Source organism: Tupaia chinensis, unplaced genomic scaffold (genome assembly GCF_000334495.1).
Source record: "Tupaia chinensis unplaced genomic scaffold, TupChi_1.0 Scaffold142100_1, whole genome shotgun sequence".
NCBI lineage: Eukaryota > Metazoa > Chordata > Mammalia > Scandentia > Tupaiidae > Tupaia > Tupaia belangeri.
In genome coordinates, this window is record NW_006201951.1 from 1,401,438 (window position 1) to 1,414,029 (window position 12,592).

Genomic DNA, 12,592 nt, shown 5'->3' on the forward strand with positions numbered 1-12,592 from the left:
AGGCCCTGTGCTGACGCTGACGCTGGCCAACGCTGCACTTCTTCCCTCCCGGCACCAGGGCGTCGCGGGGAGGGCGCGGACGCTGAGCTGGAGGGTCTCATGCTTCAGCCAATTCCTATCGGAGGCTGCAAGGACACAGGCCAGCCCAGGCTGGGGGGGCTCGGCCCCAGGGAAGGCCCGCACCGGGCCAGCCTAGCATCCCTTGTGGCTACCAGGGCCTCAGCTGTCCTGGGGCCACCCAGGGGTGCCCCAGACCTGGGTGCCCTCACAGTCCCCCTGGCATTGGCAAAGTACACCTGTCCAGGTGGGGAAGGCCCAGCACAGCGGGGAATGCTCGGAAAGTGGCCTGCGGTGTGGGGCATGGGGCTGACAGCCAGGGCTGCCCACAGGGATTGGTAAGGGGGTTTGGGATGCAGGGGCTCACCCCAGCCTGGAGTTGGGGTTGGCAGTGGGACGGGAACCTGCCTGGAACCTGGTCCCTCAGACATCCCGTGGGCTCTGTGAGGCAATGAGGCTCCTTGGGGGCGACCCCAAGCCAGCACCACCCGCCCAAGCCCCAGGGCCCGGCTGAGCACTGGCCCTGGCTCCTGGGGCCCAACCCTGCCCTGGAGGAGGCACATGGACAAGTGACCAAATGGCCCCTCAACTGACTCCGGAGATCAGATGTCCCAAGAGGGGAGCCCAGCATGGCCAGAGACGCCCTGGCTGAGGTCCCCAGGATCAGCAGGCCCTGGTGGCCTTCCCAGGTGCAGGAGGTGCCGTGCCAGGGCTGGCACTGAGGGCCAGGGTGGCTGGTCCGAGGCTCATGTCCAGAGATACATGACACTAAGGATCGGCCTGCCTAACTCGAGCCCAGGGCAAGCTCAGAAAAGGGCTCAGCAGAGCAGAGGAGGCTGCCGGGTCTGAACCCTAGAGCCCCAGCCCTGAGCTAGACCTGAAGGGAGGGTTCCGGGGGTGGGGAGGAGTAGTCAGCCTAGCCCCAGGGGCTCCCAGGGTGCCCAGGACCTGCCCCACCCGCTTGCAGTTGCTCCTCCGTCCAGCTGGGGGCAGACCAGGCCCAGGAGGTGGGGAAGCCACACACCTGGGGGTGGCAAACCCCCACTCTGCGGGCAAGACACCCACCCAGGAAAGAAGTCCCCACACCGGGTCACTGGGGCTCAGGGTGGGACCCCTGACAGGTAAGACCCACCACCCCAGGACAACCTTCCTGCCTCCCTTCCATCACAAGGCACTGGGAGGTGGGGTTTGGGTCAAGCGGCTTTGAACCCCACAGCTGGGCTCCCGCCCTCTCCCAGCTCCAGCAGCCCTGAGCCCCGGGGCCCCACTGGGGTGGCACCCCACCTCCGGGCAAAGTCCAGGAAACTCGGGTTTGAACTGACTTTATTATTTTGTAAATGTGATTTTACAAAGCCTTGATTACGGTCACAGCCGGTCGAGTTCATTTCGGCGTCGCCTGTGAGACCTGCGAAGCCCTGTGCCGGCGCTGTGCACGTTCCGGCGGTTTAGTTATTGGTACGCTGGATACAATGTCAGCCGTGGCTAAAAAGTAACAGTCTCGACTACAGAGCACAGAGGGAGTGAGGACGGGAGAACGAACAAACGCTTCCTCCTTCTTAGGAAAGAAAACAGAACGGAACCCAGGAAAGCTGCAGGTCTGTGGCCGAGCCCAGCTCAGTGGTTCTGCGAAACCTCCTTGAACAGCAGGGGACAACGTTCAACTCTGTTTTAACAGTCGTGAGTTACAGTACTGCTTTAAGCCCTAAACAGACTAAAACAACCACTAAAAGGCTCTTTTTCTCCAAACATTCCATCCAAAAGATGAATGTTCCATTTGCACCCAATGCCACCCAAATGTTCAAGTCAAAAATATTTATACACTTTATACTTAGTTCTTTTTTTGTCTGCTAAAAATAGTATTGCAAGTTTTGGCTTCTTTAGACATAAAAATCACTCATGTGCAAAACGCGAACAATGGAAGCGACCGACCGGAGTGCAAGCAGGCTGTCCAATCTGAATGCTTTAGGTGCTGCATCATTTTTGTCTTTTTAAAGAAACAAAACAAACAAACAAACAAAAACGAAAACCTTTGCCGTTTCAGAAACATCTTTAACCAGGCCCTAGGTGCTCCCGCCCTGCGCAGAGCCACCGGATGGCCCGGGACGGGTCCCTGCAGCGCGCAGCCCGAACCGTGGTCACGGCCAAGGACGGCTGCGCGCCTCGGGCCAGACCGGAAGTCACGCTGGCGTGGCGGAGGCCGACAGGGCTGCTCTCGGCGTTTCCCACTTGCAGCAAAGATGTTCCCCTAAAATACCCTGTCTGACGGGCCCCACGTAGTGAGCGACGGGGCTACCAAGTTCCAGCAGTTACAGAGGCCCCTCAGGGCCAGGCTCACCGGAACCGCCTAGGGCACAAGCCCCCCAGCAGACCACCGCCGCACAGCCTCCACCTGCCGCCTTGCGCCTGCTCGGAGTGAACACCCCAGCAAGTTCTCGAGAAGGCATAGTGCAGACGGCCAGCGTTCACCGTCAAGGCCCAGGGGGCACAGGCAGCCCAGGACACTCGCCCTTGGCTCCGTCCACATGCAGGAGCAAAGGGGCCAAACCAAATGCAACGTGGCACAACCACAGGGCACCGTGGACGCAGACGCAGTGCAGAAAACAAGACAGAGGTCAAGTGTGGGGGCGCGGCCCCCGCTCACAGTATGTGCCGCCTCTCCCGGCCCTCTGCACCATCCCAGCCGCCTCCTTGGCCGGCCCCCTGGAGGGAGGCCAGGGCGGGAGCTCAGTGGGGCCCCTGGCCGGCCGCGCAGTGTGGCAGCTCCGACGCGGTCCAGTCCCTTCTGCCCCCAAGGTGCAGCTGTAACTTAGCTCTATAATGGACTACGTCGATGGGCGTATTGCTAACAGTCAAGCTTCAGAGCAAAGGTGCAGACGTCTCGCAAATACCGAGCAGCTGTCTCTGCCTCGGGGACCGGCCGAGTCGGGGTCACGCTCACGGGACAGGCAGCCCGATTCTGGAATCAGTCATCTTGTAAACAAAGGGGGGGGGGTCCGGGTTTCTTACTCGGGTTCCTGGGAAAATGCTCAGAAGATGCTAAGGCACTCTGGGGGCCCTCCGAGCCCGGCCCGCCCGCCCCTGCCGCCTGCCCAGCCGCGGTACATTCAGGACGTGGAGGGAGCGCCTGGCAGGCTCGTGTCGGCCACGCACGTCTGCAGGTGCTCGCGGCCCGCATCTGCCGTGCGACACAGTAGTGCAAACCTTCGGCCTGCCGCCCAGCACAGGCAAGCCCGGAGCCCGTCACATTGAAGAATTGTCATGTAAGAGTTCCCTGCAGCTCACGCCTCCCTTACCCAGAACGACAGAGCAGACGGCGGTCACGACCGACTCAGGAGCAGAGGTCACGGACATTGTGCTGGCCTGAGGCGTCGGGCGTTCTCTGCGCAGCCACCGCCTGCTCCCATGGCCAGTGGCGCCCTCATCTCCGGGCCGCAGGGCGGGTGCCCTGCCTTCAGAGGAGAGGAGGGAGGGAGCCATCTGTCGACAGCCGGCACAGGAGGACCTGTCTCCCAAGGGTCCCCAGGGGTGGTCAAATTAAAGTGCACATCTGGGCGGGGAGGGGAGATGAGGGAGGCTCTGGGGGGATGCAGGCGCCACCCAGCCGCGCCTGCCATCACCCCTGCTGCCTGAGGCTCCTCTGTGCCAGAGAGGCCTGGCCAGCTCGTGAGCCCCGCCTGGCCCGAGACAGGGAGGCAGAGAGGCCAGCTCTGGACCTAGGTGCCCCTCCTGAGGGGGTGGGACTGGGGTTCGCTCCTGCCCACAGGCCACTCCCTTCTGGAAGCCCTGTGCCTGCAGAGGACAGGCACGTGCATCGTCTGGCCAGAGGGGCCCAGGAGGCTGGGTGGGTCCAGGAAGGGCCCTGGGGAGGCCTCTCCACATGGCGGGGGGGCGTCAGTGGAAACAGAGACCCCGGTGGGAAGTGATCAAACCACAGCCGGGTCCCCCACCTCAGTGCCCAGTCCACGGCCCCCAGTTGGGGGAGGCCTAGGTTTTGTGGGCCACAAGGGTCTGGCCGGGACCTGAGCCAGCCTGCCCAGCCTGTGAGCACCAGGGTCAGGCCGGGTGACAGCCGTAGGCCCTGGTCTGCTCTGGTAGGGGTGGGCGGAGCCACAGACTCTAAGTCTTAGCGTGGTGGGGAAGGGGTCTCAGCCATACCCGGGGAGCTGCCTGGGCCTCAGGAGGAGGCAGGCCCTGTAAGGACCGAACCCCTAAACAAAAGAGAGGCACCTGGGTCATAGCCCTGCAGGTCCCCACTGCCTGTGCCCCACTCAAAACCAGTGGTCCGACTTCCAAGTGGGCACTGTGGGCTCAACCCAGCCAGCCCGGCCTGCTTGCCCGGGGCAGATGTGCCGCTCCCTACCAGCACCTGCGCCTGCAGCTCAGGCCTGTGTCCCTGCCACCTGCCACAGCCTCAGCACCCCACGCCAGGGAGCCTGTGCCAGCCTGGCCTGGCTCATAGGGCCATCTCTGGACTAGGCGGAACCTGGCCTTCCTGGCCTCTGCCCCCTCCAGTAGATTTGGCTACCTCTTCCTGGGGCCCCCACTGCCTCCAGTGGGACTGAGTGGACCCTGGTCTGGGGTGGGGGATGGAATGCACCCTGACTGCCCACGCCGTGGAGGCCTAGGGATGGGGACCCCGCCCCTCCCGTGTTTTGCACTACTGGATCTGAAAGCTTCCAAACCGCATGTGACATAGACGGTAACCGAAACAAAGCAGGCGAGGACAGTCCCGGGCAGCTGGGCGGGGGATAGCACGCTCTGCATGTCCTGCACAGCACGGGACAGCGACCCCGTCCCTGGGGCAGGGTGGCCAGGCAGAGTCAGGGTGCCCGGGGGGTCAGCAGGCCAGGTCCTGGGGCTGCAGGTGGACAGAGGGGCCGGGCAGAGTGAGGACAGAGGTGTGGGAGAACAGGCAAGCCCCTCGCCCCATGACCTGCAATGCCACCGCAGAGCCATCTCCCTGGCCCTCTGCACACACACACGTGCACACTCGCACACCCTCCCCACGCAGACGGGAGACCCGCGGGGCCTAACGCCCGAGTCCCAGAAAGAAGGAAAAATAACAAGAGTTTGGCTCCTGGGGACCCAGCCCTGCCCCATCGTCCCAGAGGGTCCCCATGGCGAAGGAGCAAAGTGTCCTGTGACACATGTCCCCATGCCACAGGCCATTGCTGGCCCCAGCTTTGTCTTCCAGGGCAGAAGGAGCAGGGAGGGTAGCTGGAGGGTCGGGCTGGGCACCAGGGCCTGAAGACCTTGCGCCCCTCCCCAGGGTGGGAGCTACAATGGGAGACTAACCTTGTGAATATCAAAAAGGAGGCCTGGGCCCTTTCTGGCCGCCAGGCCACCCCAGCCTACGAGTCTGCAGTCTAAGAGTGCGTCTGCTTCCTTCATCGACTTTAAATACAAGCAGAAGGGGGTCACATTTGTTTCAGGCAACAGTAGCAGTTCAGTAGTAAGGTGCTCGGTCACAGGTCACATTGTCGATTAGTAACATGCAAGCAGCTCGGCCTGGCCTCGGCCGCTCCTCTTACAGAGTCCCTGCGTAGGTGCCCTCGGGCCTCCTGGCCGCAGCCGCTGGCGTCTGGGGCCTGCTGGAGCTGGCCCTGCCCGGCTGGAGGTGGTGTTCAGATCGACGTTCACGACGTCAGTTCTCAGGGCCAGGATGGCGGGGGCGGCGGGCCTCGGCGTAGACGCGCTGCTCGAACACCTGAGGCGCGGCGGGCGGGAACTCAGGGTCGAGGGGCACCCCGGCAGCCGAGGCGCCCATGACGGTGCGGTACACCTCCACGCCCTCGGGCAGCATAGACTTGATCTTGGGCAGCCAGCGCTTGCGGACGCGGCGGGCGTTGGTGCACATGTCGGCCGCGATCACATTCATCTCGCTCTCCTTGAAGCTGGGCGCGAAGTTCTGACAGTACACTGCGGGGCACAGAGGCGGGGGCGAGGCTGGGCGCCCCGGCATAGGCCCCTGTCCCCCACGGCACCCGTGGTCAGCTGGGGACGGGCAGTCACTGTTCTGGTGCCCGCTTCCTCCTGGGAGCTGCCGGCCTGGTCAGGTCTGGCCGCCCTGGCCACCCTCCCGCCAGTGAGGCCTGGGCACACCCACGAGCTCTGGGGCCCCCTGCGCCCTACAAACTGGAGCTGGCCACAGGGTCCCCCTCGCAGGGCTGGGCAGGCACGGGGTTAGCTCAGCACTGGGGACGGGCAGTCACTGTTCTGGTGCCCGCTTCCTCCTGGGAGCTGCCGGCCTGGTCAGGTCTGGCCGCCCTGGCCACCCTCCCGCCAGTGAGGCCTGGGCACACCCACGAGCTCTGGGGCCCCCTGCGCCCTACAAACTGGAGCTGGCCACAGGGTCCCCCTCGCAGGGCTGGGCAGGCACGGGGTTAGCTCAGCAAGATCCTTCCCATCCTCGTCCCAGGTCCTAGGGAGGGGGAGGCCGAGGGTGGTCATCGTCACCTGCAACACTCCTCTTTTCTCCACCGAGCCAGAGCCGCAGACCAAGAGGGCCCTTTCTAACTGCTCAGCCCGGCAGGTCCCCGGCAGGTCCCCGGCAGCTCGCCCAGGACAGCGCCTGCTCTGGAATGGCAGCGCTCCTCCAGCATCCCCCGCCCAGCGCCCCAGCACCCTGCGCTCTGGGACTGTAATTACCAACTGTCACAGTCCTCCGCACTCGAACAGAATTGGCCTGGCGAGGGGTCTCTAAGCAAGAGAATTAGGAGGCCGTGCTCCGGCCGGTGCCCCCACTGCTGGGGCAGGGGTCTGCTGTGGACGTGGGAGGTGGGAGGTGGGAGGTGGGCCAGGCTCCGCCCCACGCCCAGAGCGGGAAGTAGAAGCTGAGCAGATGGCAGAGGCTCAGAATAACCACGAGATGTAAATAGGGGTCTTGTTGGAACGGAGAATTAGATCTATCGCACGTATTAAAATAGTCTCACAGCTGAACTCATCGCACTTGGAAACCTCCCAAGAACGCAGGCACCTCGAGACCTGGCTCTCGGGCTGCTCTTTTCTGCCTCCGCTGCATCCCAGGGACGCCAGGCACTCCCAGGCCCATGTGCTGGGGGGGGCTGCGGAGGCAACCCCGCCAGGAGGGGGGCCTCAACCCCACTGCAGGAGAGGGGCCTCAACCCCGCCAGGAGAGCCCCCAACCCCGCCAGGAGGGCACCCAACCCCGCCAGGAGGGCACCCAACCCCGCCAGGAGGGCCCTCTTACATTTCACGGCGTTCAGGACTCGTCTGTCCAGTGGCTTGCGGCTTGGGTCACTGGTGGACGAGCGGATCCCAGTGCCACAGCTGTTGGCCAGCGTGTTCCTGGGGACGGACAGCGCAGGACCGCAGGGTGAGAGGGGCTGCCCACCAGGTAGAGGAGCCCAGAGCCTCCCACTGTGTGTCCAGGTGCCGTAGTGCTGTGGGCAAGCCCGGCCACCTCTAAGGGACAGGACAAAGGAAAGGCCACTCGGCTGAGATGGCAATCCAGAGACAGGCCAGGAAGGTGGTGGCTGAGTCCCCAGGTCACCTGAGCAGATGCCTCGCCAAGGGAGGAGCCCCCTGTGGGAGCCTCACTTTGGTGCAGAAGGCCCACACGCCCTTCACAGAGACCAAGAAAGCTGGCCCTCCCTGGACACAAGCCCCAGCCAACAGGACCCCTCGCCTGCCCGAGACCCCAGGCCTTGTCCAGGCTGGCAGGCCTTGCTGTGAAGTGGGCAGTGCAGAGCTCCCGTGCCCACACGGTGGGGTGGCACGCAGACGGCTCCCAGCCAAGGACAACCCCGGAACCACGGGCCAACTGCGCCCGCCGCACCCACTTACCTGTCGAAGAAGGTGGCCAGGAGCCGCCGCAGCAGAACCTTGTGCTTCACCCCTGCGCAGAGGTGGCAGTTCATCAGCTGGCCACGTGTGATGTACACCCCGGAGCCTGCAGCCGCCAGACAGACAGTGGGGCCTTGGCCTTGGCCCGGAACCCGGGGCCCCTGCCCTTGCCCGGGGGCTGCTGAGCCAGGACAGGAGTGCGGGGGAGGGAGTGGGGAGGTGCTGAGGCCTCTGGGACTCACAGAAGGACGAGGCCCTGTCAGCAGGGTCTGGCTAGCTCTGGCCCTAGGTTCAGGGAATGCCCCAGCCTCACTGCTCTGTCCCCTCCCAGACACCAAGGACTCAGGCAGCAGCTGGGGGAGGGTGTCACGGCCGCACCACAGGGTACAGCGCTGGCTTCCCTGGGTGGAGATGACCAGGGAGGCTGGACAGTGCAGTTACTTTGTGGAGACCCCAGTGGGCCCAGGGATGGGCTGGACCTGGCAGAACAACGGGCAGCGCTCGTCCACGGGCCCCAGGGACACTGCCATGTGGGAAACGGAGCTTGTGAAACAGGAGGTGACACTGAGGGCACAGTGGCCCGGCTTGGGCTTCAGGGGCTTGGCGGTCTCACCAGGCCCCTTTCAATGACTCAGTCAAAGCTCTGTGCGGTTTCTGCTCAGGAACAGTGGGGCCACCATCTCCTTGGGGGACGGGCAGGAGAGGAGGCTCTGCCCTTGCCTGATGGTCCTTGATCTGGACGTGAGGGGCCTTCCCAGTTCCTCGGGGACCAGGAAGGTGCTGCCCATGTGCGCCCAGCCTCCAGGGGCCTCCTGCCATGGCCCCACTTCTCCAGTCCTGCCGCCGTGCAAACTGGCCTTTCCAAGGCCCAGCCACTCTGGATCCCTCTCCAGCCCCGATGTCCTGAAAACCCACACATGAGCTGCTGGTGGGTGGTGCGGACGAGGGCACTTCTCCTGGAGCCTCGACATGTTGGGTGAGCACAGCCCACAGCCCACCTCGGCCCAGCCCTGCCCAGAAGTGCCAGTGGCCATGGGGCAGTAGGCGCTCGGGACACAATCTGTCCCCACAGTGGGGAAGCTGCTGCCCGCAGGCTGGCTCCCAGTGGGAGACACATGGGCTCTGTGGGCAGTAGATGCTACGGCTGTCCACAGTGCGGTCTGGGAGCTGGTGGCTGGGGGAGCGGCAGCCCAAGGCCCCTAGCTGTAACTGGGACTCCCTTGGCAAACCAAGGGAACTTATTGGAAAATGGCTCGACAGCTGCTAACAAGATGTCTAGCAGCGCCCCGGACGGTCACCTCTGCTGGACGCTGGAGATCTGCAAGGGGCCAGTGGGGTGCAGCGGTCCGGGGGCGGGGTCCCATAGTTGCCGTCGTGGTTTGAGACCTGGACACGGCGGCTTGGAAAACATGCCAGGCACGTGTGTATGCGTGCCCAAAGCCCCACGAAGACAAGGGAGGAGAGGGGACTGCAGCCTGGCCACCTCCCCAGGGTGCGGAAGGGAAGTTCCCATTTTCCTTCTCTTTCTCTCTGGTAGGCACACATGACTATAGCAAAAATAAAATAAAACAGAGAGACCACAAGGCCAAAAGGACTGAGAGACGAGGCCCCAGACGAGGTTCCGGCCCATGGCACCACCTGCTCTTCTGAGCTGCACTTGGGCCTCCGGCCACTCCCTTCGGACAGAGAGTGAGGCCTGTGTCGGACACAGCGTGGCAGACCGTGCCTGAATGGGGACGCAGGACTGTGGACCCTGCAGTCGGAGTGCGGCCGGCCCAGGAGGGTCCACTAAAATGCTGCGTAGCTCAGCGGGCCAACTCCTCGTAATGACACGGCCCTCTACGTGGGAACTTTGCGTGTTCTTTTTTTGACTGATGGGTGATGAGCACACTGTCCCTAGCTCTGGAAGGGTAAAGAAGGTATTTGCATGCAAGGGTGTAGCTCACCTGCCACCAGCTCCAGCTTCTCGCCGGGGTCCCCCTCGGAGTAGAGCTTGGGGTGGCAGCGGTACCCGATCTGGCTGACGAGGCTGGCGGGCAGGGCCACCAGGTCACGACGGATGAGCACACACGATCGGCTCTCCAGCGGCACAGGCTCCGGCTTCTCTGGCACTGTGGGGACAGGACCACCCGCTGGGGCCGAGGGCTACTAGCTGCCCTGCTCACCCTCCTTGTTCCCAGGGCCCAGCCAGACCGCCTGTGCCCAGCTGGCCCTCCTGGCAGCTGCATGCACTCTCCTGGCTGCCCGAGTCTGGGTAGGCTGGCTCCGACCGCCCTCCGCCCCTGCTCCTGCCCGCCTGCTCCCACCAAGAGAAGCCCGAAGCGGCAGGAGAGCAGAGACGGTGGGTGAAGCCCACCCAGGCAGTGTCTAGCTGAGGCTGTGGGCTAGACCACAGTGAGGGGGTGGGGTGAGGGTACAAGAGAGGCCTGAGGCCTGTCAGGGGCTAGGGTGGGGGCTGGCCACAGGTGTCACAGCCGAGACAGAAGCTGGGACCAGGCAGAGGGTGCTCGTGGTGCCGGCAGCCCCTGCTGAGCAAGCTGCCGGAGGAGGGTGGCAGCGGCTCCAGGCAGTCCTGACCCCTCCTCGTGGCTGCTGCCCAGCGCTCATCCTGGCCACAGGCAAGCGGCACAGAGGACCTGGCAGTTCTCTGGGCGAGACATGGCCTTTGATGTGGCAGCCTCATGTCTACAGAGAGCCAGCACTGGGGAGCCTGGCTAGTTGTGCTGGTTCCTGACCACCTCCGCTCGGAACCCCCTGCCAGAACTGAGCCTGCTGCCTGCCAACACGCGCCCCAGTACTGTCACCAGAGACAGGTCCCTCCAGGCCCTTGTGCCACAGGCTGGTGCGCGGTCAGCGTGAGGCTAGCAAGTCCCCCCCCTGCCGCGACTTCTCACACGGTGGCAGTGTGGCCACTCTCCCGCGTCCCCAGCACACAGGCAAGGTCCTTGGAGGGCCACTAGCTTCTGATCGGCTGTCCTTACTAAGAGACGCACCTGTGCTGGCAGCCCTCTGAGAACACCTGGCCAGGCACACCTGGCCGGGTAACCCCGCCAATCCTCCCAGACTAACCAAGGAGTGCGGCCTAAGAAGGGCCTCGCCCTCAGGCTGGCGATTCTCCTCGGAGACTCAGTGGGGACTGAGCGGTGAGGGGGTGGCTGGCAGGGCCTTCTGGGACTTGTGCGTGTGGCGGGGTAAACCCACTCCTGCTGTCCAGTGCCTTTCCCATGACTGTGGGCCCTCGGGGCACAGGAAAACCTGAGCCTCAGGGTGAGGGGGATGCTGGGTGGGGGCAGCTGTGGAGGGGCTTGGCAGGGCAGGGAGGTGGCAGGTGAGCACTGAGACTGGGCCAGTAGGTGGCACGGAGGTTACAGCTGCTGCATCCCATCCCACATGGCCACGGCGCTGTTGGGCGTGTGTACACGTGTACCCAAAATCCTGAGAGAAGGATGGAGAAGGAACCATGGCGTGGCCATCTCCCCAGGGGTCTTTCTTATTTCCACCCCCCCCTCCCCGTCTCTGTTTCCAGTGAGCACATGCATTCTACAGTAAAGATTAAGAAAAACAAACTTGAAGGAAGATGAGCCGCCATCCTGAGAGCCTGAGGGCCAGCTGGAGGTGAGCGGGGCTCCCGGGACCACGTGCAGCCCACTGCTGGAACCCCCAGGCTCCTCCTGCCTGGCCCTCCCCACAGTGGGTGGGACTGGCAGCAGCCCCCGGCCAGCTGCTCCTCCTTCAGCCTGACAGTAGCTGGATTGGAGAGGTGGCAGGGAGGTCCCCAAGGTTGCAGCAGAGGCTGCGGGACTTTAGGTGGGAGCCGCCAGGTGGGTGCTGGGGTTGGTGGTATTTCCCATGGGGCATAGCAACGAGGCCTGCCTGGGGGCTGGGGGAGCGGAAACAATCTGATGCTATTTTACAACGTAACTACCTGCCCCAGCAGCCCACCTGCTCCCCTGCGGACGGCACGCTGCCCAACTCGCACGCTGCGCAGAGTAGCTCCCAGTCGGCCACCTCAGCTCCACATCTGCCACGGCAGAGGCTGCGTGCCCTGCGCCCACCCTCCCGGCCCGGCCCTCCCCGAGCAGAGCCTGGCGGACTTCTCTCTGCCTCGTGTGTACGGGTACCGCTGGCCGCGGAGAGCACCGGGGCAGCGCGTCTGCACAGGTGTCGCACGGCCTCCTGCACCTCGCTCCTTCCCGGCCGTGTCACAGTTGGGCCTTACAGGGAAACCACGGTGGCACGGCTCATCCCTCGTGGCCCCAGGAGGGTCGCTCTGAAGACCCAAGAGTCGGAGCCGTGCAGGCTCCTTGGCGGGTGCGGGGGTTGCATTATGTGAGGCCCCCCAACCTGGCCTTAGCCTCAGGTACCAGGCACCCGGCAGCATCCCGTCCCCCAGGCCTGGCCAATGTCACCACGTGGCTGCCTGAGCCAATGACCACCCTGTGGCTACAGCGTCAGTTTCTGGACTGTGCCTTCCACATACTTGGTCCCTGAGCAGAGCCTTCCAGGGCTGCTGGAAATGGGGAAAGGCCCGGAGAGGGTCATCGCCCTCGGGCTGGAGCAGCGGCTGTCCAGGCACATGGGTGCCAACCACCAGGGCCAGGCAGACTGTGTCCCTGGGTCCCCCAGTGGCAGCGCATGGCCAACGGACACACACACACACAGACGGGGCCCACAGACACACACACACACACACACACACACACACACACACACACACACACACGGCCCC

General features: G+C 64.1%; 1 protein-coding gene across 1 annotated transcript in view; it reads right to left on the bottom strand.

Annotated features, from left to right (window-relative positions):
- Positions 1 to 1,363: 1,363 nt before the first annotated feature.
- Positions 1,364 to 12,592, bottom strand: part of NACC2 (NACC family member 2) — a 37,599-nt gene continuing 26,370 nt past the window's right edge. Inside the window, 6 exon segments of the mRNA XM_006163343.3 lie at positions 1,364 to 5,673; positions 5,676 to 5,731; positions 5,733 to 5,976; positions 7,268 to 7,365; positions 7,864 to 7,969; positions 9,810 to 9,974. Coding sequence (XP_006163405.3) covers positions 5,585 to 5,673; positions 5,676 to 5,731; positions 5,733 to 5,976; positions 7,268 to 7,365; positions 7,864 to 7,969; positions 9,810 to 9,974 — 758 coding nt within the window. The 3' untranslated portion in view covers positions 1,364 to 5,584.